Source organism: Brachionichthys hirsutus, chromosome 1 (assembly GCF_040956055.1).
Source record: "Brachionichthys hirsutus isolate HB-005 chromosome 1, CSIRO-AGI_Bhir_v1, whole genome shotgun sequence".
NCBI lineage: Eukaryota > Metazoa > Chordata > Actinopteri > Lophiiformes > Brachionichthyidae > Brachionichthys > Brachionichthys hirsutus.
This window is the reverse complement of record NC_090897.1, coordinates 9,672,675-9,694,363: the sequence shown is the minus strand read 5'-3', so window position 1 is coordinate 9,694,363 and position 21,689 is coordinate 9,672,675. Positions and strand designations below refer to the sequence as shown.

Sequence of the window (21,689 nt, the reverse complement as noted above, 5' to 3'; positions counted from 1 at the left end):
CTTCTCTAGTAATGCTGCAGCCAAGAATTTTCTTTATTTGGAAATTTTCTCTCATTTTCGTTTTTGACTTGTTTGCATCTTGCAAACCACATTTGAATCTCACCAGTGTCTCTTTCCTGAACCTGAAGGGACGGTTGCATCACCGTCTCATCTGAAACATTTGTTGTGGCTAGTAAAGTCTGAGCAATTGATGCCAAGCTTGGCCTCATTCCTCACGTTCCCTCCTCTTCATCATCATGCATTCTCAAAGACAGCAGCTCTCCATCGAGACACGGTGACGCTCTCCTTCTCATTCTGTCATCATGTTTGTCTCACAGCATTGCCGGCAGCGTTGCAGAGAGCTTCGACACAGAGAGTGGCTTTGAGGACTCTGAGAACAGCGACGTGGCAAACTCTGTGGTCAGGTTTGTTGCCCGTTTCATCGACAAGGTTTGCACGGAGAGCGGAGTAACCCAGGAGCACATCAAGAGCCTGCACAGCATGATCCCAGGTACAGCGTCCTCTGTCATGTGTTTTCAGGCCAACAATCACAATGGCTTCTGTACTGATTTCCTCCTGGCGCGTTAAAGGATCCTTAAAGCCTGTAAACACACGGTGGTTGTGAGGATGAGTGGACACACATGTGCTAACTGCCCCCAACTTGTAACCCATAGGCATCGTAGCTATGCAGATGGAGGCTCTAGAGGCAGTTCACAGGGAGAGCAGGAGGTTACCTCCCATTCAAAAGGTGAGCGTTACACGTGTGTGTGTGTGTGTGTGTGTGTGTGTGTGTGTGTGTGGACGTCAGATATATGTACCACAACCACATGGTCCTGTACTGCAACATAAATTAGATATAATTTTGTCTTAAAAGGTCCTAAAAACAAATTAGAGATTGTATTAAAATAAGACGTTTGTGCAACAGTTCCAGCTTTAAAGCGACATTATCATTACATTTAAAACGCGACACCTCAAATGTCCCGGCACTTCATTATATTCACTTGTTTGGATTCATCTGGTTTGCAGGATCTCCTCAAATGTCAAATGAAATCATCATCATCAGGCTTTTCAAATGTACCATTTGTTCTTTTACTTCCTCTTGCACTGATTGTTTTACGTGCACTCATACACACAGACTAACACCATTCCAGCACAGCCCTGGGACCAACCTGCAGAGCGCGGTGAGCACTCGGGGACTGCTTGCTGTACTTTGTGTCTAACGTCTGACTTATTAGTGACGCTTCCAACCTGCTAGCTTAAAGCAGCGTGCTGAAAAACTGACTAAAAAGTGAGAGTAGTTGTTGTAATGGCAGCAGTAACAATTAGAATGAAAATGACGAGAGCAGCTCAAGTGAAAAGCCGTGATCAGAGCAGAGAGGAGGCACAGAGCGTGAATCTCCCCGTTCTCCCCGTCTCTGCAAGAATGGATTCAAGAACTTCTTATTATCTCCCGACCAGATTCCACCTCCAGGTTGCCGATGGACTTGATGGTAAATGCTGTGAATGATCTGATGTCCCCACCCATCATATTTGTGCCAGTGGAACAAACACTTAGTGTTTCTCTGCTGGCTTTGGAAGCCAAAAAACAGGGCATGAACTCCACGGATGAGAGTTCATTTAGCGGAAGACTTTGCTTTTATGGTTGTTTTTGGGACTTGGTTCGTGCTCACTTTATCTCTACTAACACACAGTTTTAATCATAAAGTGTTTAAAGTGAGTCACAGCATTCTGAACAACCTTGAATGTCTTGAATGTGTCTGCTGTTATTTTGTTTTCTCACCTGTGTGTGTTTTAGGAGCAAAGTTGCACTTGACCTCCTTCCCTATTGGAAAAGCAGCTGATAGAAATTGAGTTATTAATCCTTATTGTTCGGCTAAAACTGCCTTTTGTTAGTTGCAGTTTGTGTTTAAAATGCAAAAACTTTAGGTGGAAACCAAATATGCATGAGTCCAGTCAATTACAATTTAAAAATACATTTGTTATTCAGATCAATATTTAGTTTTTTGCTTGGAGGATTGAGATTTATCGCTACAGAATTTGTGTTTTTTTAACGAGCTATTTTTTTAATTTTACTAGACGCTTTGTGTGTTTTTTTAAGATGTGCTAACATGCATGAGAAGATAAAATATGTGCCATAGAGGTCTTGCGGTGCTGTGATTTGAAATGACGAGGATGCATTGATTTCATGCCTTCTTGAAAAACCATTTCGATGAATTGACACAACATCTTTTTTTGAGACCTTCGTTGAAAGCTCAGTCCTGATCGAGCGCTCGGACGTGTTTGTAGATGGGTGCAGTGTTTGTGTGTGTGTGTGTGTGTGTGTGTGTGTGTCTGCCTCGGGGTGAAGTTTGTTTTTATTTGTTTTTTTTTCCCCCTTAGCCTAAAATTCTGCGTCCAGCCCTTCTTCCTGGAGAGGAGATGGTTTCTGAGGGGTTGCGAGTGGTTCTTGACCCTGATGGCAGAGAGGAGGCCACTGGGGGTCTCCTGGGGGGCCCACACATCCTGCCAGCAGAGGGCGCCCTTTTTCTCACCACATACCGTATCATCTTTAAAGGAATCCCCCATGATCCACTGGGTAAGTCCTGAACTGTGCGTGGAATGGAAATTTGGCACCGACCGAGCGTAATGTTTGGCTTTCTACTTGAACGACTCTTTTCTTCACCGTATCGATGTTGACGGAAATCAACGAGACGGAGACCGAGCCACAGCTCCAGCTCTCTCCGAACGCCATGCCCATCCAACCGATGACGCCCAAGCGTCACTAATATTGTGTATAATAGTTATGCTTTTAACTTTTTGTTCCTTGGACAGCAGCACATTTTAATTGTTACATCATTCAACAAATATCACTTTTGTTCTCATCTTAAAGTTAACATGACCAAGATGACATGACCCTTAAGGTTAAGGCATAGCGTGAACAGAGTCAGAACAGGTTGCCCATCTCTGTCCTCCTCCTTGTCCTTTCACCTCTACTTTCCCAGAGCTACCAAATGGTAAACTCAGTAATAAAAAGCTAATCCCTAATGTGTCCAGTTGGGGAGCAGGCAGTGATCAGAGCCTTCCCAGTGTCCACCCTGACCAAAGAGAAGAAGATCAGCATCCAGAACCAGCTGCAGCAGAACATGCAGGAAGGCTTGCAGCTCCGCTCTGCATCTTGTCAGGTAAGCACTGAGACCAGACCAGGTTTGGACAGTTTGGACACAATATGTTAAGTGGATGGGCCAACTCAATTAAGCGTGTTGTTGATTTCAATCAGATGAAAAAAATGCACATACTTTATTTGTAAAATATTATTGTAATAATAATTAAAAAAAATCATTGATTCTCTGGATCTGCAGGGGATTTAAAAGCAGCAAAACTATCAGGCAGTAACACTTGGAATGTTCAGTAAGGAAAACTACAGTCTGTTTCATAATATTATTGCTTCCAAGGAGCAATAACAGATGATATTTTCAGCCACGCATGTGTTTTTATTCTTACGGCATACTGCTGCAATTATGCATATTATGTTGCTGGAGTGAAAACCACTTGGGTAACTCCAGAGTACTGTGATGTTTCCTCGCTGGAATATGTGTGTTTTTTCTGTCGTCAACATATGGAAGTTGCAAATTTGCCAGATTTTAGAAAGGTTTGGGTTAAATTAGAGGAATCTTAACAGCATTAAACATCCCGTTGGTTAATATATTGTGCCTGGAATACAGCCCAGTGTAAATGTCTGATGTTTCTGAACCTTTGCGTTGCGTTGCGAAACGATTATCTCCACTGTTGTTTATCCAGTTGATAAAGGTGGCTTTCGATGAGGAGGTGAGCACAGAGATGGTGGAGCTCTTCAGAAAGCACCTCCAGAGGATCCGCTACCCACAGTCCATCTTCAGCGCCTTTGCTTTTGCAGCAGGACAAACGGCACCTCAGCTCGTCCTCCCTAAGCAAAAGGAAAGGAACACTGGCTTCAGGTTTGCGTTGTAGCAGGTCACAGTAGCGACCTGTTTCTGATCTGAAACACCTCTTCCCATTTTATGCTGAGAATACTCTCCGTAATCATTTTGCGTTGCACATCTCACAGAACACTCTCCAAAACCATTGTCAAGGGAGCAAAGATGGCTGGAAAGATCACCATGGGCCGTGGCAGCCAGAGCACTCTGAAGAAGAATGACAGAGGCAGCAGAATGACCTGGCACGAGGATGATGACATTTCAAGTGAGAGAAATGGACGGAGAACTAACAACCGTTAAGAACAGCTCAGTTCAGCTTAACCTGTGCATTTCAGTATCGGATGACGGCGAGCCACCGCCTACCAGCACGTTGCGGGCCTCAGAAAAGTCCACCATGGAGCAGCTGGTGGAGCAGTCCTGCTTCCGTGACTACCAGCGTCTGGGCCTGGGCACCATCACCGCCAGCTCATCTCGATCCAAGTCAAGCGAGCAGTTCAGGGTCACCGCCGTGAACAGGCTCTACTCCCTCTGCCGCAGGTGAACACCTCAGGGTTCACTTTCTGGACCCCGTCTTTCTGCAGACGGGATGAGTCGATGAATCCATTCTCTCTCTCTCTCTCCATCAGTTACCCGGGGCTGCTGGTGGTCCCTCAGGCAGTCCAGGACAGCAGCTTACACAAAGTGGCCCGCTGCTACAGACACAACCGCCTGCCTGTCGTGTGCTGGAAGCATCCTCGCACTAAAGCCGTGCTGCTCCGCTCAGGAGGCTTCCACGGCAAGAGTGTGGTGGGACTGTTTAAGTCCCAGAACCCTTCCTCGACAGGTGCGCAGATCACATCAGTGTGTAGTTTTCATTTTAGATGCGCGACTAGAAGAAGACTGAACTTGAGGAAGAGTTTTGAATGTGCCTGCAGCCCGGTGCATCCTGGATGACGGTCAGAGACGGCGGATGATTTTCACCGTGCCTGGCCTTGTGATATCCAGATGGAATATTGATGTCAGGAATGCCACATAGGCTAACGTAGGCGACGGGATGTAGCATTGCATCCACATAGCCCCCTCAGAGTGAAAGCATCGTTTCCTGTCTGGCAGAGACCACAGAGGCCCCTGCTGTCAAGGAGGGAACGTTGCTTCCCGGCTCCATAAGTGGTGCCTTGACCTTGAGTAGCCTGACCTTGCTACTCCGATCTCAGGAGGGGTTTAGGATCAGATCTGCAAGGCCTAGTCCAGTTGAATGTTTACTGGGGCTCTTTTCTAAACAACTCTGGAATTACAGAGAGAAAGCAAAAGGATACCAGCTTGATGCTTTGTAGCATTGAAGTTTAAGCTATGTTGCTATTAATACTTATTCACTGATGCTTTGCCTTTAGCTCCTGCCTCCTCCTCGGAGTCATCCAGTAGCCTCGAACAAGAGAAGTACCTGCAAGCCATCCTCAACTCCGTCCCCATCTTTTTCAAGATGAATGGAAACAGCACCCTGTCCAACCGCTCCATTATAGGCCTCTCACCAGGTGAACAGCAGCTTGGGTCAAAATGTCCACTTTGCCATATTTCACACCATCATTGTCTCTGCTTCTGGTCTAATTTACATGAACGTAAAACCTTTTTTTGCTTTGACACAAATCAATTTTCCTTCCAAAAATATGAATGAATTAATGATGAGGTCTGTTTTCCTTTTATATTTCGTTCAGCATTCACAGTGCTCTCGGGGGGGTCTGTTTTTTATGGTGCTTATTTGTCCAGAACTGTTGAATGCAGCAGAATGCAGCAACACAGCGTTACCATAACCGTTAACCGTAAGCCGTGCCTGCGAGCTTAACTCTAGGCTCTGACCTGATCAGGATTTGCTTTTGTGCTCCACCGTGGGAAAGACTTTGCAAAGGACAAGAGGCCACATGGAGTTTATTTCTACTGATAAAGGCAAACACTGTAGCTTTGTGTTCCTGATAATTATTTCTGTCCCCTCCGGTTCTTGTTTTTTTCCAGTCTTCAGGCTACAGCTCCTCTTCCCGTATGTGTTTGCCCTGATCAGCAGTTATTTTTTCTTTGTGTGTGGATGTCAGAGAGACAAAAAAAAAAGAAAGAAAGCAACAGAAGCACTTAGTTGGTTAAACACCGTATTTATATTTGTTAAAATTTGGAAGGAAACGTGTACAATGAAAGGTTATGTCCGAATCACGAAACAACCCGGGGTCGCTGGCTGGCTCATCCATCTCCTCTGACTTCACTGTCTGCATCCTGGATATCAAACATTTGTTCTTAACTAAAGCTGAGTCACATAAAGATGTTTCTAAGTACTTCACCGGCTCCTAATTAACTGTGTTCAGTCAATTCTGCAGTACTGTAATGAGTTTTAAAGGCCTAGCTACTGTTTCAGTACGTTTCTCCTGGCTGTACAGAGTGCGTAGTGGTTAGCGCTGTCACCTCACAGCAAGGAGGTACCGGTTTTGTGCCTCCTCCTCGTGCCTGCCTGGGTTTTCTCCGGTTTCCTCCCACCTCCAAAAACATCCGATTGAAGTAAATTGAAATTGTCCGTAGTTGTGAATGGTTGTCCATCTCTGTGTGGCGCTGCGCTGGCGACGCATTCGGGGTGTACCCCGCCTCTCGCCCATAGCAAGCTGGGATAGGCTCCAGCAATTCCCGTGACCTGCAAAGCAGAAGAGGGATGGATGGATGGAAGGATGGATGGAAGGTACCCTCACTGAGCCTGTGATCTGTTTGTTGGTTCAGGCAGTGACAAAAGGACATCCAGGATACCAAAGATGGCGCCGGTCCATTTAGACATCCCATTCTCAAACAGTTTTACCCGAGGAGGTGAGTGTTGTCCTCGTTTCCTCCTCGACTCGTGTGTCTGCCTGCTTGAAACCCCGGAGCTGTCATCTGGTAGCTCATTAAATACAACTGAATATCGCCACGGAGACAATACAAATATAAGTCAAGCGACAGCACTGCATGTACAAGGTGAACAGATTTTGCGTCGTACCACACACACACACACACACACACACACACTCACACACATCCTCGCATGCCGTTTGCCCATGTGAGGGTGCGTGTAGCCTGAAGGTGTCCTCGTGCGCAGTGCGCACTTTATCTTACATCTGCTTTCGTGAAGCGATGAAAAACATCCACGGGCCTGTTTTGTGACCTGTGGGTGTTTTTTATAGTGAGCATTACTGTAAATTCACTAATTGTGAACTTATTGTGCTGTTAAGTTGTGACTGATTAAACTGGAATGTGGAAGGAGCAGAACTGGGTGTTTGTGCTTTGTCAGACTTCGTGTTTGGTGTTTGTGCATGTCTGAGGTCTTAGTCACTGTTTCAGATGGAGGTCGAAGGTGAGACCATTTCTTAAACTGATTGCATCTCCAAAGAATTGTTATTTGGGTTATTTGGGCTATTTGGAGAGTTAATTCTCCATGTGTTCTCCACACTACTGCAACACAGTCCAGTGGTTTAGAGTGCAGGATTATCACACACATTCTTCACCCCCCTTGGAACCACGAGTTGAACTTGAAGCCAGATGACCTCAGAAACAAGTGCAAATGAAGATCTGTAATGAATCAGAGTATGGTCAGAGAGTACATGATCGTCTGGATCTTGATTTTAAAACATTCGTTTTTTGCAGCGCTTCAACTCCATCAAAGACGTACAGAATTGTGGAACGTCTGGTTGTGTTTGGGGTTTTGTTTTTTTTAGCTTGGAGGTCGTCGGCAGAGAAGAGATGAGCTGTTCAAAGACTTCAGCAGAAAGACAAAGCATTGATTTCCACTCATGGAATACAATAAGGAGTATAGTTCTAGTGCTGATCTGATAACTGTGAGCCGGGTCTCCAGCTCCAAGCCGCGCCTCTACTCCTGTCTACCTGTTTAACAACGACATGAATGAATATTGAATGCATCACATCCGCACCTGAAGAAATGCCATAAAGATTGTGTGAATGAGGCTCTTCCTTTCATCAATGCCAACAGCAGACAAACACGTCCATGCATGCTGTGACGGTCATTCTTTGTTCATTTAAAATAGTCATTTTTCATTCCTTCTCCTAAGCGGACCACCTGCAGGAATATTTCTGTGGTCTGAAATGGTTAGTTAGGTAGGTGGTGATGTCCTTATCATGATTTTTTTCCCATGCTTCTGTCCCCCCCCCCCCCCCCCCCCCTCCTCCTCCCATACAAACCAGTGCTTGAGTACAGGGATAAACTATTCACTCACTCAAACCAAAAACCTGCCAGTAAGGAGAGACTCAACCAACAAGGTAAAGTCGAACTGTCTCTGTCCCCTGACAGTCCTTTCAGAGCGCTCCATCCTTTTCCTCGCTAACCTGTTCCTAACCAGATTGCACACCGCTCTGCGCCGGCTGCAAGCCCCTGCCGGACATACTAATCATCACTGACTGTGTTTGCTTCTCTCTGGGACCTATGGTTTTTCACAAATCAAAAGTGGCTGCGCTAATGTGGCCTCTTCCGTCGTTAATGTGTGAGCTTGGCAGGGCAGGCTGATCTCTGGAGATCCAGATAGGACAGGACAGGAAAGGAATCTGTTTTTCATGGCAGTCAAAGCAGTGAATTTCACGAGATGTTGCGCCATATCCTGTAGTAAAATGAATGCGGTTCATTTATTCTGTAAATGTGAATTATCGAATGAAATTGATCAAAGTTTAAAGTATTGTGTGGGTTACAGTATACATGTCTGAGTTGAATGTAAAATGCTTGAAGCATGTTATGTGCATGTGCTGTATAATTGCCATTGGTTGTACAAGCTGAGCAGAGAATCACACACACAGAAATAACTGTGAAATCATTTCCTTCCTGATAGTGATTATTGATTAATGCCGTCTGGAAGACATTGCATGCTGTTTTTTTTAGGGAAACTGCTTCTAGACTTCTTGATTTCCTGAGATACTTCGACGACTTCTGCTTCTAATATCGCGACACATCCAATTAGCAGAGGTCGCCGCTTCGTTAATGAACGAATGGAGGTCTTTCCATCGCCCCTGTTGCACCGCTGTGCATGTAAAGCGAGCCTACAAGTCTGGTGCTGTTCATCGTTCAGTTTTATTCGGTTTGACTGTGTGTGTGTGTGTGTCTGTGTGTCTGCAGGCATGTGGGCCAGCCTGCGCTCCAGCAGCAAACTCGGCCATCACCCTCCGACAACAGACGTGGGTGCCAGACTAGCAGGGAAGAATCTGGCGCCCCCTGCAGGCAGCAACAGCCTGCAGGCTCAGCTCCTGAAGCAACAAGCTGCCCTCTACATCTTTGGAGAAAAGTCACATTTAAGGGTGAGAAAGAAACGAAAGCTGCTTTCTGTGGGACGGAAAATCAAACTAATTGATGCTCTATTAGAATCCTGTTCGAATTCCTACACAGATATAAATGTCCTGTTTGTAACATGTTTATAAATGATATAATATATAATCCATAATGGAGTCCAAATAGCAGTTACTGTTTTGTAGCTAATTTACTTTATTGATTATCTTAGTCAACGACAAAAACCGATATGGTACGTTTCTCCTGTGACACAACTGCAGAACATTTTTACACAATCGTCAAATACCTTCTGCCCATCAGCATTGATGGGCAGGAATCCTCCGACGGTAATCCTCTTCCTCATGACCAGGCACAAATGCCAAATGATGTTGGAGGGCGGCCCACTCTTCACTCTGAGCTGCCCTCAGTTGCTTCTGAGTGTGTGGAGGATTTTCACACCATCACACTCCGTTACTCACCCAACCGCACAGCTTTTAAATAGCTTCTCGGTCATGGCTTCCTCCAGAACATCAGAACTGCATCTGGGTAACGCCAATGGTGCAGCCCCGACCACACTGTCACCACCAGAGCATTGTGCTGTTTTCCTCATCTCCTGTCTTTTTATAGGGGCGGGCTAATTAAAAGCAAGGAATGGTCATTTGGGATTAGTTTGTAAAGACATTGCAGCTAATTCTGTAAAGAATAAAATCTGTTTTGATGCTCGAGACTTCAGCGTTATGGTGATGCACCGGTCACGGCCACAGTGACAGCGTTACTGTGTACTGAAAACTCTCACATGTATTGACTGTGGAATAAGTTTATAATGATTTAAATGAATATACAGCATCAGTTTTTATAAATAATACAACAAAGAGGAAGTATAAAGTTCTTAAGTTAACTTGTTTTAACTCCAACAAAAAAACAATTGATCCACTCCAACGTCCAATAACAAATTTTAACTGTCAGACGTGCCTTAAATTCCGAGGACAGCGTGATGAATGCAGATTTAAACTCGCCCAACAACTGCACCGTTCAGCTGATGATCGATGAAGACGGAGCGCGCCACGGTGACATCATAGCTGGATGTCTAATACGCGTCTTCTGACCGAGGTCTGTTTGGTACAAGATTATGGGATGTTGAAACATTAATCTGGAAGGCATTCTAAAAACGATTTCCTTCTATTTTAGGCCACAAACCAAATGCAGAGACACATCAATAATTACACAATAGCTTAAGTTCTTATGTTCACAATATTGTCTCATTGTGCTCACAATGAAAGTAAATGAGTCAAAGTGTCTGTCGGCAGGGCCTCAGGGTGGACTCCTCCTTTAACTGCGAGCTGGTGCCGGTGGACTTCACGGACACTCGGCAGGTGAAAGCCTCTTTTAAAAAGCTGCTGCGAGCCTGCGCTCCAAGTGCCGCCTCCTCTGACTCGGAGGACTCCTTCCTCAAAGCGCTGGAGGAGTCTGAATGGATCCTGCAGGTGACCAAACGCACACCCAACACCGTTTTATTCTGGACGGATCTTTGTCTCGGATTCTAACAACCTTTTAAAAATGGCACAGCCTTTTATGAGATTCCTATAATGACTAAAATCCATTTTTGTCAAAAGAAAATAGAATCACACTGACAGGATTATTTTATTAGGCTCTATCTGAACATTGAACGCCATCAAACAGTGTCTCTGAGAAACCCTTTATTGGTGAGAAGCAGCGGTCAGCAAGTCCTTTACCAGTAGACTTAACATGACGACGTGTGTTTAGAGAAGATTAATTGGGCCTCTGTCAGTATGCACGTGTGTTGATCACCCACAGCTTCACAAGATCCTGCAGTTGGCGCTGATTCTGGTGGAGCTCCTGGATAGTGGCTCGTCTGTTCTCCTCAGCCTGGAGGACGGCTGGGACATCACTGCACAAGTGAGAAAAATCTACCCGAAGACCCATTAAAGGCAGCATCATCACAGCATGAGCATCCGGCCCCGGATAAGGGAAGGAGGGATGGAGGGATGGATGGAGGGATGGATGAACCCTTAATAGAGCTGTTCTTCCACCCTCCATCATAGTTACCGTATACTGATTGAGATACTTTCTCTTAAACTGAAGGGAATTTTCCACTCCCTTGTTTGGCTGAGGTTCTGGTCCCTCCCCGTCCGCGCTGGGGTTTTTTTCTAGTAGTGGAGGCATCTGTCTTCTTGGACACACATTTTCAAGGTATTATTGGTAACCTTGGAGTTCTCCAAGGGCGTGCAGGAGACTGTTTTTCTGAACGGACCATATGGCAATAATAAATCTGACGCGCCTGTTCTGCCTTTATCTTCACCGCTGGGCAGGATGGCATTCTCTCTTTGCTATCTTATCTATATATTCTAATTCTTGTTCACATTATCAGTCCCTGCCTCCAGTCTCCTCTTTCGCATCTTGCTTCTTGAATCCACACCCCAGTCTGCTGGTAATAGTCAGAGACGTTTGCTTCACTGCGTTTGCAATCTTTTGAACAGTTTGTCTCGCTCATTCCAACCAAGTCCGAGTGTTGGAGGAGACACGGGCAGGGAAAACAAGCCAAGCACACCCTGTGTTGACAAGCAGTTCTCAACTGGCATTTTGCAGCGTGAATTACAGTTTGCTGAAGACTACCATTTTATATAAATACAATTGACAACAGCGGACGTTGTGCTGTCAGGAGATGGATCATCGTCAGATTGGGTTGTTCCGGTTTGGAAAGGATGCAAAGCAAAAAGAAAACGTGTTTGGAATCAAAGTCATGCATGAGATAAATCCTCCTCGGCGGTAGTGGAGCGGCTGCCAGACTCTTCCTCTTTCAGTAACGTTGGACGAGGCATTCCATTCGGCAGGGCTCAGTGGCATCTGATTGAATGCGTTCTTACAAAAACTGCGTCAGTATATCAGTTTAAAGTAATTATGTGTAGATATACTTGTAGTGACATTTAAGACCCTTTTTGTCATTTAACCGCCATGACACAAAAAATGACACAAATTATTCCAGGTTTAATTTGTGGCATGCATCATTAATCGTTGTGAAAGGAGGAAAACGAGACTTCGTAACGCAGATTTAAGTTAGGTAGCTGAGTGCTCTGAGGATGTGAGATTGTTGGTCGAGTCCTTATTCCTTTGTCTCCTCTCGCTCTCTTCTCTCTCTGCAGGTGATGTCTTTGGTGCAGCTGCTGAGCGACCCTTTCTACCGGACTGTGGAGGGTTTTCAGGTACTGCTTGAGAAAGAGTGGCTGTCCTTTGGCCATAAGTTCAGCCAGCGCAGTAACCTGAGTCCCAGCGCCCAAGGCAGCGGCTTCACGCCTGTCTTCCTGCAGTTCCTGGACTGTGTGCACCAGGTAAGATTTTAAGTCGTGAGTGGTAACGTGTGCAAGGCATACCGGTTCAAACCATAAAGACATGCCGAGTGTGAGAGTTATTTGACCCTCTTTGCCACTAGTGCTGCGCGCAGTCAAACGTCACGCCGTCTTGCTGCGTGACTTCCTTCCACTTTCCCTCCGTGGGTTAACGGCGCTCATGACATTCTGCAAAACTGTATAGGCGAGAGGCTGCAGGAGGCGAGAAAGGCAGCTGTCCTTGTCTGTACATTTGGTTCAGTTTTGCATTTCCCAACGGCGGGTATGTCATTTCAACAATGTATTGCATCAGGGAGGCTGCGGCCCAGATGGCCCATGAGCCTCGCTGTCTGTGTTTGCGTGTTTCAGCATCTCTTCGCATTTCAGTGCGTGTTTAGAGCTGCATGTGGAAAAGTGCGCATCGGGGAATTCTGGGAAGGCTTTAGCAGGTTTGGGGGGGGGGGGGGGGGTTGAGTGTCATGAATGAAGCTCACGCAGCTAAGAGGACTGCTGTGGAAATCCAACTGAAGAATGAAGAATGTTTTGTTTCTCCTGAGGTTGCTCAGATCCACTCCCATTCACTTACATCAACACATAGTTTCTGCATTTGTGTCATGCCTGGCCGTCTCGTCAGTTTGTCGGCGGGGGGGGTATTTTAGATGAGAGCTGAAAATAGAAGAGCCTCATCTCCAAAGCAGTTGTTGTTTTTGCCAATGGACCCAAGTGACTTCAAATATTCAAAATGTCTCCGCCATTGGTTTCCTCTTCCTGCTGGATGGGATCATGCTGGTTAATCATGGACTGCGTCGGTGAAGGTATTGCTGACCTTAAGCCCCCCCATAAGGACAGAGAGCATCTTTTTGAATGGACATTTATGACTTCATCGCGATACATGGGGGGGGGGGGGGGGACGTGCTCCTCGTCCGTCACTGAAACCTTTCTGTCCGTTATTCATTTCTTTGCAGGCTATGGAGCAACATCCTGTGGAGTTTGAGTTTAATCAGTATTACCTGCAGTTCCTGGCCTATCATCACATCTCTAACCGCTTTAAGAACTTCATGTTGGACTCGGACTATGAGCGCCTGGAACATGGTTAGTGCCCTAAACAATTCAAACAGTTTAGGCATGGTTGGATTAAAGTATAGGGCTGAATGATACTGGGAAAAACATTGTGATGTATTTCGTACTGCATTCGGAACACACTCTCTCACACACACACACACACACACACACACTCACACCAGTAATACTACCTCACCCTCAGTCTTTTGCCCTCCACCGCTCAGTTTAATTTATTCATGACATCTGCATGTTTCTTAAAAGCTGTCCTCATGCGTGTTTTGCAGGCTTGTTGTTTGAGGATAAAGGTGATAAGACGGCCCGTAGGGGCATCTGCATCTGGGATTGCATCAACAGAATGCACAGGAGGAGTCCAATTTTCTTCAACTATCTATACAGCCCCTCAGAAAGTGGGGTGAGTGCTTGTGTCCACCTTTCTGTCCTTCATGTGGCAGTGCAGCGGTGGACAATCACTGTGAATGTATTTACTCTGACTCTTGACGGATCCACGCCTGATTACAAGAGCTGACGAATGACAATCATTCTGAAATGGCGCTGTCATTAGAGTCAAAGTGGAACCGCACAGGAAATCAAAGAGCTTCTCTTTGAGCTTTGGATGTTTTTAGTCAGATATGTCAAAGACTTTGGTCTAAGAAGCCAGATTGACAATACAGATTAAAGCTCATTGGAAATAAGCATTAGTTATTTTACGCTGGTAATTCTATTTTGTTTTGTTTGCTATGTAGGTGATCCTGAAGCCTTCTGTCAGCATCCCCTGCCTGCACAAATGGGACTTCTTCACGGATGAGACTCTGTCCACGGGGCCCTGCTACGACTGGAGGACGATGGCCCTGAGGGTGGACAGCTCAGAGGAGGCCGACACCATCTCTAGCAGTAAGAGGAGGATCGTGTGGCCGTGTTACAACAGCGTAAACCGGGCCCAGCCTGACGCCATCACCAAACTAATCGCCGTAAGGAGTTTTGCTTTTTGATTTTACGTCTTTGTTCCGTCTGTTCTTGCATCATTTGTCACGTATGTTATCTTTCTTGGCGCCAGGACATCGAGAAGCTGGAGTGTGAGGCGAACCAGGCCCCTGAGAAATGGCAGACGACTCTGGAGAGGGTCCGAATCAGCATTCAGGAGGACCTCGCAGAGGAAGGAAATGTGTGTTACAGAAGAAGTCGTCCAGCTATTTTATTTTTATTTTTTTCCTGTATTTCCTCCACGAAGATATTTTGTCTTTGTTCGCAGCTCCGTAAAGAATCGATGTCGCTGTCAGGTCTCATTCCCACATCCAGCCTGCAGGCCTTCCAGCGACGCTCCATGCTGCACCTCCCAGACAGTGGGCTGGGTGAAGACCGCACCGCCGCCACAGCCAATGGCGTCAACCGCCGCGCCGCTACACTTTACAACCAGTTCACCCCGAAGAGCGAGGAGAACAGGTCGGTCGGGAGCCTTCCGAGTACCGGACTCTTGTAACTTTGCATTTACTGCATTTCTCTTTTTTTGAAATGAAAAGATGAATTAAAATATTCCCCCCCAGTTTGGCATCTTTAATGGGAACACAACGTAAGCGTATTTACCAGCATCGTTTTTCCAGGTCTTATGAGGGGATCCTGTATAAACGCGGAGCACTGCTAAAAGCCTGGAAGCCTCGCTGGTTTGTGTTGGACATTACAAAACACCAGGTGAGCACGCTGACGTTTAAGACATGAAAACCATCGTCTGAGTGGGACGTCTTTAGGCTTGAACGCTCACGTCTTTGCAGCTGAGGTACTACGACACCGGGGAGGACACAAACTGCAGAGGCCACATCGACCTTGCCGAGGTGGAATCCGTGGTGCCAGCCGCTCCGACCATAGGCGCGCCCAAGCACATCAACGAGAAGGCTTTTTTTGACGTGAGTACGCCAGCGTTTCACGAGAAGCTACTCGTGCGCCGTTTAGTGAAACGTGTCCGAATTAGCGAGCGGAAAAATATCTTCTGTTTCAAATCATTGCTGGTTCTGTTGCACATTTTGTGAAACAGCCCCCCCCCCCCCCCCCCCCCCCCAGGCAGAGCATCTGTTCCTCTGTTGTTTTGCTTGCAGTTTCTGTTTTTAAATACATATTGAAAACACATTTTGGACCGAGGCCGAATGTGACTATTTGTGGGTGTACGTTATCTGCTTAGATTAATGTGAGTAATGTTATTGACATTTTGTTATCCGAGTTATTTATTCAGATAATAAAATATCCTCCCTCCGGTCCTCATTTAACCCATCATTATCGGACACCCTCTCTAGCTGAAGACGAGCAAGCGGGTCTACAACTTCTGTGCCTCCGACGCACCCAGCGCCCAGCTGTGGATGGACAAGATCCAGAACTGCATCTCTGATGCCTGAGCTGCCGACCTCAGACCCCGAACACTACGATTCACTTTGCGAACATTGACGCCGCCGTCAGGAGACTCGACAGAAGCTTTTAAGATACGGGGCTGAAATTCAGGGACCGCAACAGAACAAAGTGCCTGATAGTGGAGGATAAAACCATCCGTCCACTTTGCCGCCTGTTGCCGAGCAGCCGGTCAAGGCTGTCGTCGCGCCGCTTCAGGTTGAGTCGAATGCACGGGTCTCTGCTGTCAGCTCCGTCCTCCGTGCCTCCAGCAGGAATGAAAGACGAGCTGATGGGACTGCACTACAAAGGAAACGCCATCCTAATTAATCTGCAAGCAGATAAAAGCAATATCACTGGCCATTCAAACTGTGCATTGGATTTTAATCTTAAAAAGTAGAAGATAGCCTCTAGAATGATTTCTATCAGATTATTTTATTACAAGTAAAGGTTATTGCTGCTTAGACACACGTGTGAACTGCCAAAAACTCTGAGATTTTAATGCACAACATGAAAAGCAATTTCTTTGCACTTCGTCCTATAACATGCACTCCATATCAAGAACCGAATTTCTAGCAGATGGACGGCGAGGGGGGGCTTTACTTTATCATGTATATACTGTACAACGTTGACAGTTTAAATGAAACGAATTTGCACAGTGAGTTCAAAACATTTACCTGACATTTTTCTCTATTTAAATAAGTGACATTTTTAGTTGTTTGTTTAATGTTTAATGAGGTCTTATAACATATTTGTCTCACATAATGTAAATTATCTTTTTTTTTTATTAAACGTGTGACTGTGTGGTGGCTTCCTGTGTTTCCTGTACATACCTGTGTGACATTTCAGGTGTTGTACTGTATTCTCTGAGCATAAATACACTTTTCTAACTATTTCTAACGTGGCCTGTGTCTTGTCTGTGATGAAAAGTTGTTCTAATAATGTAATAGAGACTGTTTTTGCTTTGGTTTTTTTTTAGCTCAGACTTTACAGACAGACTCTGTGTCATTTTAAAGGAAGCTGCATATATGTTGTAGGATATTGTGCTTGTCATTGATCCTCGACTCAGCTCTACTGTTAGTCCAACTTATTCAGTTTCTTTTTTTTTTATGAGAATGCAGAAGAAACTCTTAGACATCAGAAGGTTTTACCGTTACTGTATCTTTGTGGTGACACTTTCATTTTAATTTTTGAAAATAAACCAAACGTACTTGAAACAGCCAGTCTTGTTTTGCTGACAGTGAAAATGTGTTGGCTCATTAATTTACTGTCAGTATTTTTTACAGTATAGTTGTAGATGCATCAAAAACATATGAATGAATAGGCTGTTTGTAGAAGTGCTGTGCTTGTAATGTGTGTATTATTAGATTGCCATGTGTTTCTAGAATGGAGCACAAAAGGGAAGGAATCCAGAAGAAACTCGAAACAATTGTCTTGGTGTGCGACTAAAGTTGTGAATGCGGCCTGGCATCAGGATGCGGCTCTGCTTGGATGAAGACGAGCCTGTGAGACGATGGTCTACACATTTTAGTATAACTCAGGGTTACAGTCCACGCGCTCCTGTCCTGTCACCACTGGTTATTACATTAAATCCACACTGATGTGAGCACTGTGGAAATAAACACTGTCATGCCCAAGAACTGCCAATCCACAGATGGAGGCTTGGTCTTATTTTATCATCTGTCGCAGGATTTAGGAGGAAAACATGGATAATGTTTGGCCTCACATTGCCATATTGATATGATATTAGTTGCCCTTGCCGAAGCGGAGGCGAGGGTATTGCAATTGCGTCTGTCTGTCTGTTTGTTTGTTTGTTTGTCTGTCTGAGCGCATAACTCAAAAACTAGTAACCCAATTGACTTGAAATTTTTACACAAGCAAGGTTCTGGCCGTGGCTCGGTCCTCCCCCGAGAATGGCGTTGATCCGGATCTGGATCCAGATTCTAGAATTATTTTTACATCTGGAATTGTGCCTGTGCTGTAAACTGCCACTTTAAGAGGGAGGGACACAAATGGCATGATGGGAAAAAGAGTCCAGAAGGTGTCTTGTAGTACGTTCCGGAGCAGCAAGCTAGAGCAGGTTTGGCCCCTCTGATCCGGAAGCCCTGTTTACTGTCTCACAAGATCGAATAGTCTTTTGGAGGCGAGGGTCTGCAATCTCTGATCGTCTTTCTAGTTCATATGTTCACTGGGCCAGCTCAGACTCGCTGCTGCCAGTCAGCGGCTCTGAACGTCCCGCGGTCCCAGGAATATTTGCCCTCAGAGGAAGCAGATGCAGAGCAAAGCGTTTCCCTGTGGTTGTTTGTCAGTACTGTCTCCCAGCTGGCTTGTATGGCAGCCGGTGCAGAGTAGCAGCAGCCCAACATCTGGGCAGGGTCTCTGGCAGTTCCCTCCATATTTAGCCCTTTGCTTTGGGTAAGGCGATTAGGACCTTTGCCCAAGAGCAGTGCAGTGAAGAGGAAGTTATCCAGAAGGATTTCATTGAATGGCATGATGGGAATCATTTCCTCCCAAGGCAGAATCGGTAGCTTCACTCAGAAGTGGATTTATTCAGTTGTTGCTCTCCTGTTCTGCTGACTGCATCTAGATTCATCCAAATGAGTTGTACATTTTGGAGATGAAAGAGCCTTAGCGTCGCATATGATGTTCTGCCAAATCACCGCCTCCGCAAATATCTCTTTGAAGTTCAGGACAATGTAGAAATATTTGGAAAAACAGAATTAGTGCCGACGTGGATGGACCAAAACCTTTACACATAACATAATCTGTCAGGACACACATTGTACTATTTAACTAGCATACAAATACACATTAAGCAGGGAGACGGCTCAGAAGGAAATCGTGTCCTCTCAAGATAAACCTTGAATGAAGTCCTGAGCATTCCTCATCCGACACCATTATTATGACTGCAGGCCGTGCAGGTGCTTTAATGTAATCACGCTGCCACCGGCTGCTTTCATTTGGTTATGGGATAAACGCAGAAATATGAGATTAACCATCCGGGACACATAACTTAATATTTAAATGCATGTTGAAGTTATCGTACAAATGATGTAGCTTTAGGCTCAGAATAATAATAAATGTTTTGTGAGAGTCGTCAGGTCTGCGCTGACTTTAAGATAACTAACAGGATTTTAACCTCCGTTGTCCACCCAGCTCATTTATCATGGCAAAATGAATTTGTGTGCTGTCATTTTGGAGTCTCTGACTCTGAGAAAGCAAAGATGACCTTATGCCCCCCCCACCCCCTGTGGAAAGAGCACAGCAACTGTTTTAAACTGCTGCGTGTCTGCGTTCAGCGAGATTAGTCTGCGCTGCTCTCATTAAAAGCAGTCTTTGAATTCTAGATTGCACCTATCAGCTTGTTTTGGATCTTATTCTCTTCATGTAGCGCCACGGCTACAACGAATGTCTCTTGCACAAGAAAACAGCCTCAAAAATAAGCTGACTGGCCGCAAAAATACTCAGGAGGCAGATGTTATTCATTTCGGGGGGGTTGGGGGCCATCCAAATCCCGTTGCCAATGTGACGCTGCGATTGCAATGAGTGCAGGCTGTGTTGAAGATTCCTTGTGGCCTCTGCCAGTGTGAGGGCTGATTCACTGCTATTGGGGGCCCGTCTTCCTCAAAACCTTGTGGTCCCTGGTCCCTGGTCCAAACTCCAAACGCTGATCTCACCAGCTCCACACACATCATCCAGTCCCCACCCTAGAAATCAGGATGATGTCAGCTCCCCGCAGCGGGAAGGGGCCAATGTAGGAATCAGATGATCTTATTCTAGAGGATCTTAGGCTCATCCATGAGTCCAAAAGCAGATACAGGTGAGTCATAGCTTTAAGGGTTCGCAGTGGAGGCGTCCAAAGCTTGAATGAGTGTTTCCTTGGCCCAATCAGAGTTCTTTTTCTGAGTGACCCACAGTTTCTCTGCACAGATAAACCCAGAATCGGATCAACCATGCCAAACGTTCAGGACTTTGAGCTCGCTGTCACACGTCCAACCAAGAGAAGAGGCATCCATGTCTCACCAGAACACGATCCACCAAATGTTCCAGATTCAAATCTGTTTTGATGAGGACATTTTTGGCTTTAGCCAGAGGACCTGTTTATGGGCATCATGGTACTTTTTAACCAGAGACATCCTTATTTTGGGCCGTGCCAAGGGCTTTGTCATATTCTTGGAAAAGTCTGGGTGGGGGGAAATTTACCACATTCTGGGTTATAAATATATTTTATACGAGGGAACAAATCCATTTATTAGAAAGCAGTAATCAGAATTCTATCAGTGATTAGCTCATATTTTTATATTTCATCAAATGTGGTAAGAATCTGGTCTTGTGTAACAATTAAAGAACTGAGAACCCAATAAAGGCCATAAAAGGCTGGATCAGAATCCTGGTTACAGATTAGGACATTCTCTGTAGCTGATTTTGTCTTTGACCCGCCGGTAGAAAGAGATCTGCATCGTCCTGGATCATGGCATGAACGCGTCTTCATCTCATCTGCTCTGACACCTGAACTCAACATGAACTGTCCTTTCCTTCCAGCTCCTCCCTCCAAGCGAGGACATTGAGGTGGTTCGAGGGTTTTTCCACCAGAAACTCATTGTAAGGTCGGTGGGCCGATGAAAGCACCCACACCTGGGATAATTTCACTGATGAGTTGTCGGCCCACAGAGACTGGATGGCTGTAGCTGGTATTGCTAACATTGGGTTTGATATTTTAGGTGCAGTGTGTTGTTTTGGGGGCGTTTAGTGGTGCGGTTCCAGACTGCATCCAACCCAACCCAATCCTTCCCTTTCACTTTTCCTTCCCAAGCATGAATGAACCTGAAGGGCTCACAAAGAAACTCTCCGTGTTTGTTTTTCCATTCGGAGCTGCTTTGAAAAACGGCCATGCGACATGACAGGCACATATTTCAAACTGGGAACAACAAAGGGAAATCATTCCTATTGCTTGCTATGTGACGCTGACTGCTGTCCAAAATCGTGCTTTCAGTTATCAAATAATCACATCCACCTAAATCCTCCCGGTGGAAAATACTGAAATCTGTGGTGCTTTTGGGAAAATGAAGAAGTGAAAGCAGCTTCAGAAAATTAAAAAAAGCCTTTAAAAAAAAAAGTGAAACTATTAGTATGTTGTGGTTTTGGCAGCATCTGTCTGTTAGCAGTCTGTTGTGGAAAAACCTCAATGGATCTTAATGAATAAACTCAGTTACAAATACACATCAACTCTGATTCACTTTTACTTTTCATGGTTGGTGTATGAAGATACCGAGAACAATTTAGAACCTTTCGATGATGATCCAGATCACCATGTGGACGGTGTAAATCTAATTAGGAGGGAAACGAGCTGCTTGGTGGAGGTCTGCGCTCTCTTGAGTGCTTTTCTAGTTTAATGTTTAATTAATCTAAATTAATAGTCTGGTTTAGGATTGAGTGTTTAAAGGTGAATTAACACTGTTGATTTATCTTGGTGCACGTTGGCTGGATGAAAAATACAAGCACCAACAACTTCTGGCAGATAAACCTCGACCGTTCCTCTGGGTTTTGGGTTTTGCTGTTCAAATCCATCTGCTTCACCAGCTCGGTCCATTTCTCAGCTAAAGTCTTCTCACATGGCGACACCTTGTGGAAACTCTTCATGCTCTAGCGGTCGACGGGCCACACTGAGGCCTGCTGCTTCCCTCGGGGCGGTTTTAGGTGTCAAACATTTGGGTCGCTTTACTTTTAAACAGTTTATAAAATAATATTAATTAT

General features: G+C 45.4%; 1 protein-coding gene across 1 annotated transcript in view; it reads left to right on the top strand.

Moving 5' to 3' along the window:
• Positions 1-17,548, top strand: part of sbf2 (SET binding factor 2) — a 63,567-nt gene extending 46,019 nt beyond the window's left edge. Inside the window, exons 20-42 of the mRNA XM_068742031.1 lie at positions 318-490; positions 654-727; positions 2,359-2,554; positions 3,013-3,140; positions 3,757-3,932; positions 4,043-4,176; positions 4,247-4,448; positions 4,538-4,734; positions 5,282-5,422; positions 6,642-6,725; positions 8,094-8,168; positions 9,013-9,191; positions 10,467-10,643; positions 10,975-11,076; positions 12,321-12,506; positions 13,469-13,595; positions 13,850-13,977; positions 14,309-14,533; positions 14,620-14,727; positions 14,815-15,005; positions 15,164-15,251; positions 15,332-15,463; positions 15,848-17,548. Coding sequence (XP_068598132.1) covers positions 318-490; positions 654-727; positions 2,359-2,554; positions 3,013-3,140; positions 3,757-3,932; positions 4,043-4,176; positions 4,247-4,448; positions 4,538-4,734; positions 5,282-5,422; positions 6,642-6,725; positions 8,094-8,168; positions 9,013-9,191; positions 10,467-10,643; positions 10,975-11,076; positions 12,321-12,506; positions 13,469-13,595; positions 13,850-13,977; positions 14,309-14,533; positions 14,620-14,727; positions 14,815-15,005; positions 15,164-15,251; positions 15,332-15,463; positions 15,848-15,946 — 3,322 coding nt within the window. The 3' untranslated portion in view covers positions 15,947-17,548. The remainder of the gene's footprint in view (positions 1-317; positions 491-653; positions 728-2,358; positions 2,555-3,012; positions 3,141-3,756; positions 3,933-4,042; positions 4,177-4,246; positions 4,449-4,537; positions 4,735-5,281; positions 5,423-6,641; positions 6,726-8,093; positions 8,169-9,012; positions 9,192-10,466; positions 10,644-10,974; positions 11,077-12,320; positions 12,507-13,468; positions 13,596-13,849; positions 13,978-14,308; positions 14,534-14,619; positions 14,728-14,814; positions 15,006-15,163; positions 15,252-15,331; positions 15,464-15,847) is intronic.
• The last annotated feature ends 4,141 nt before the right edge of the window (positions 17,549-21,689 follow it).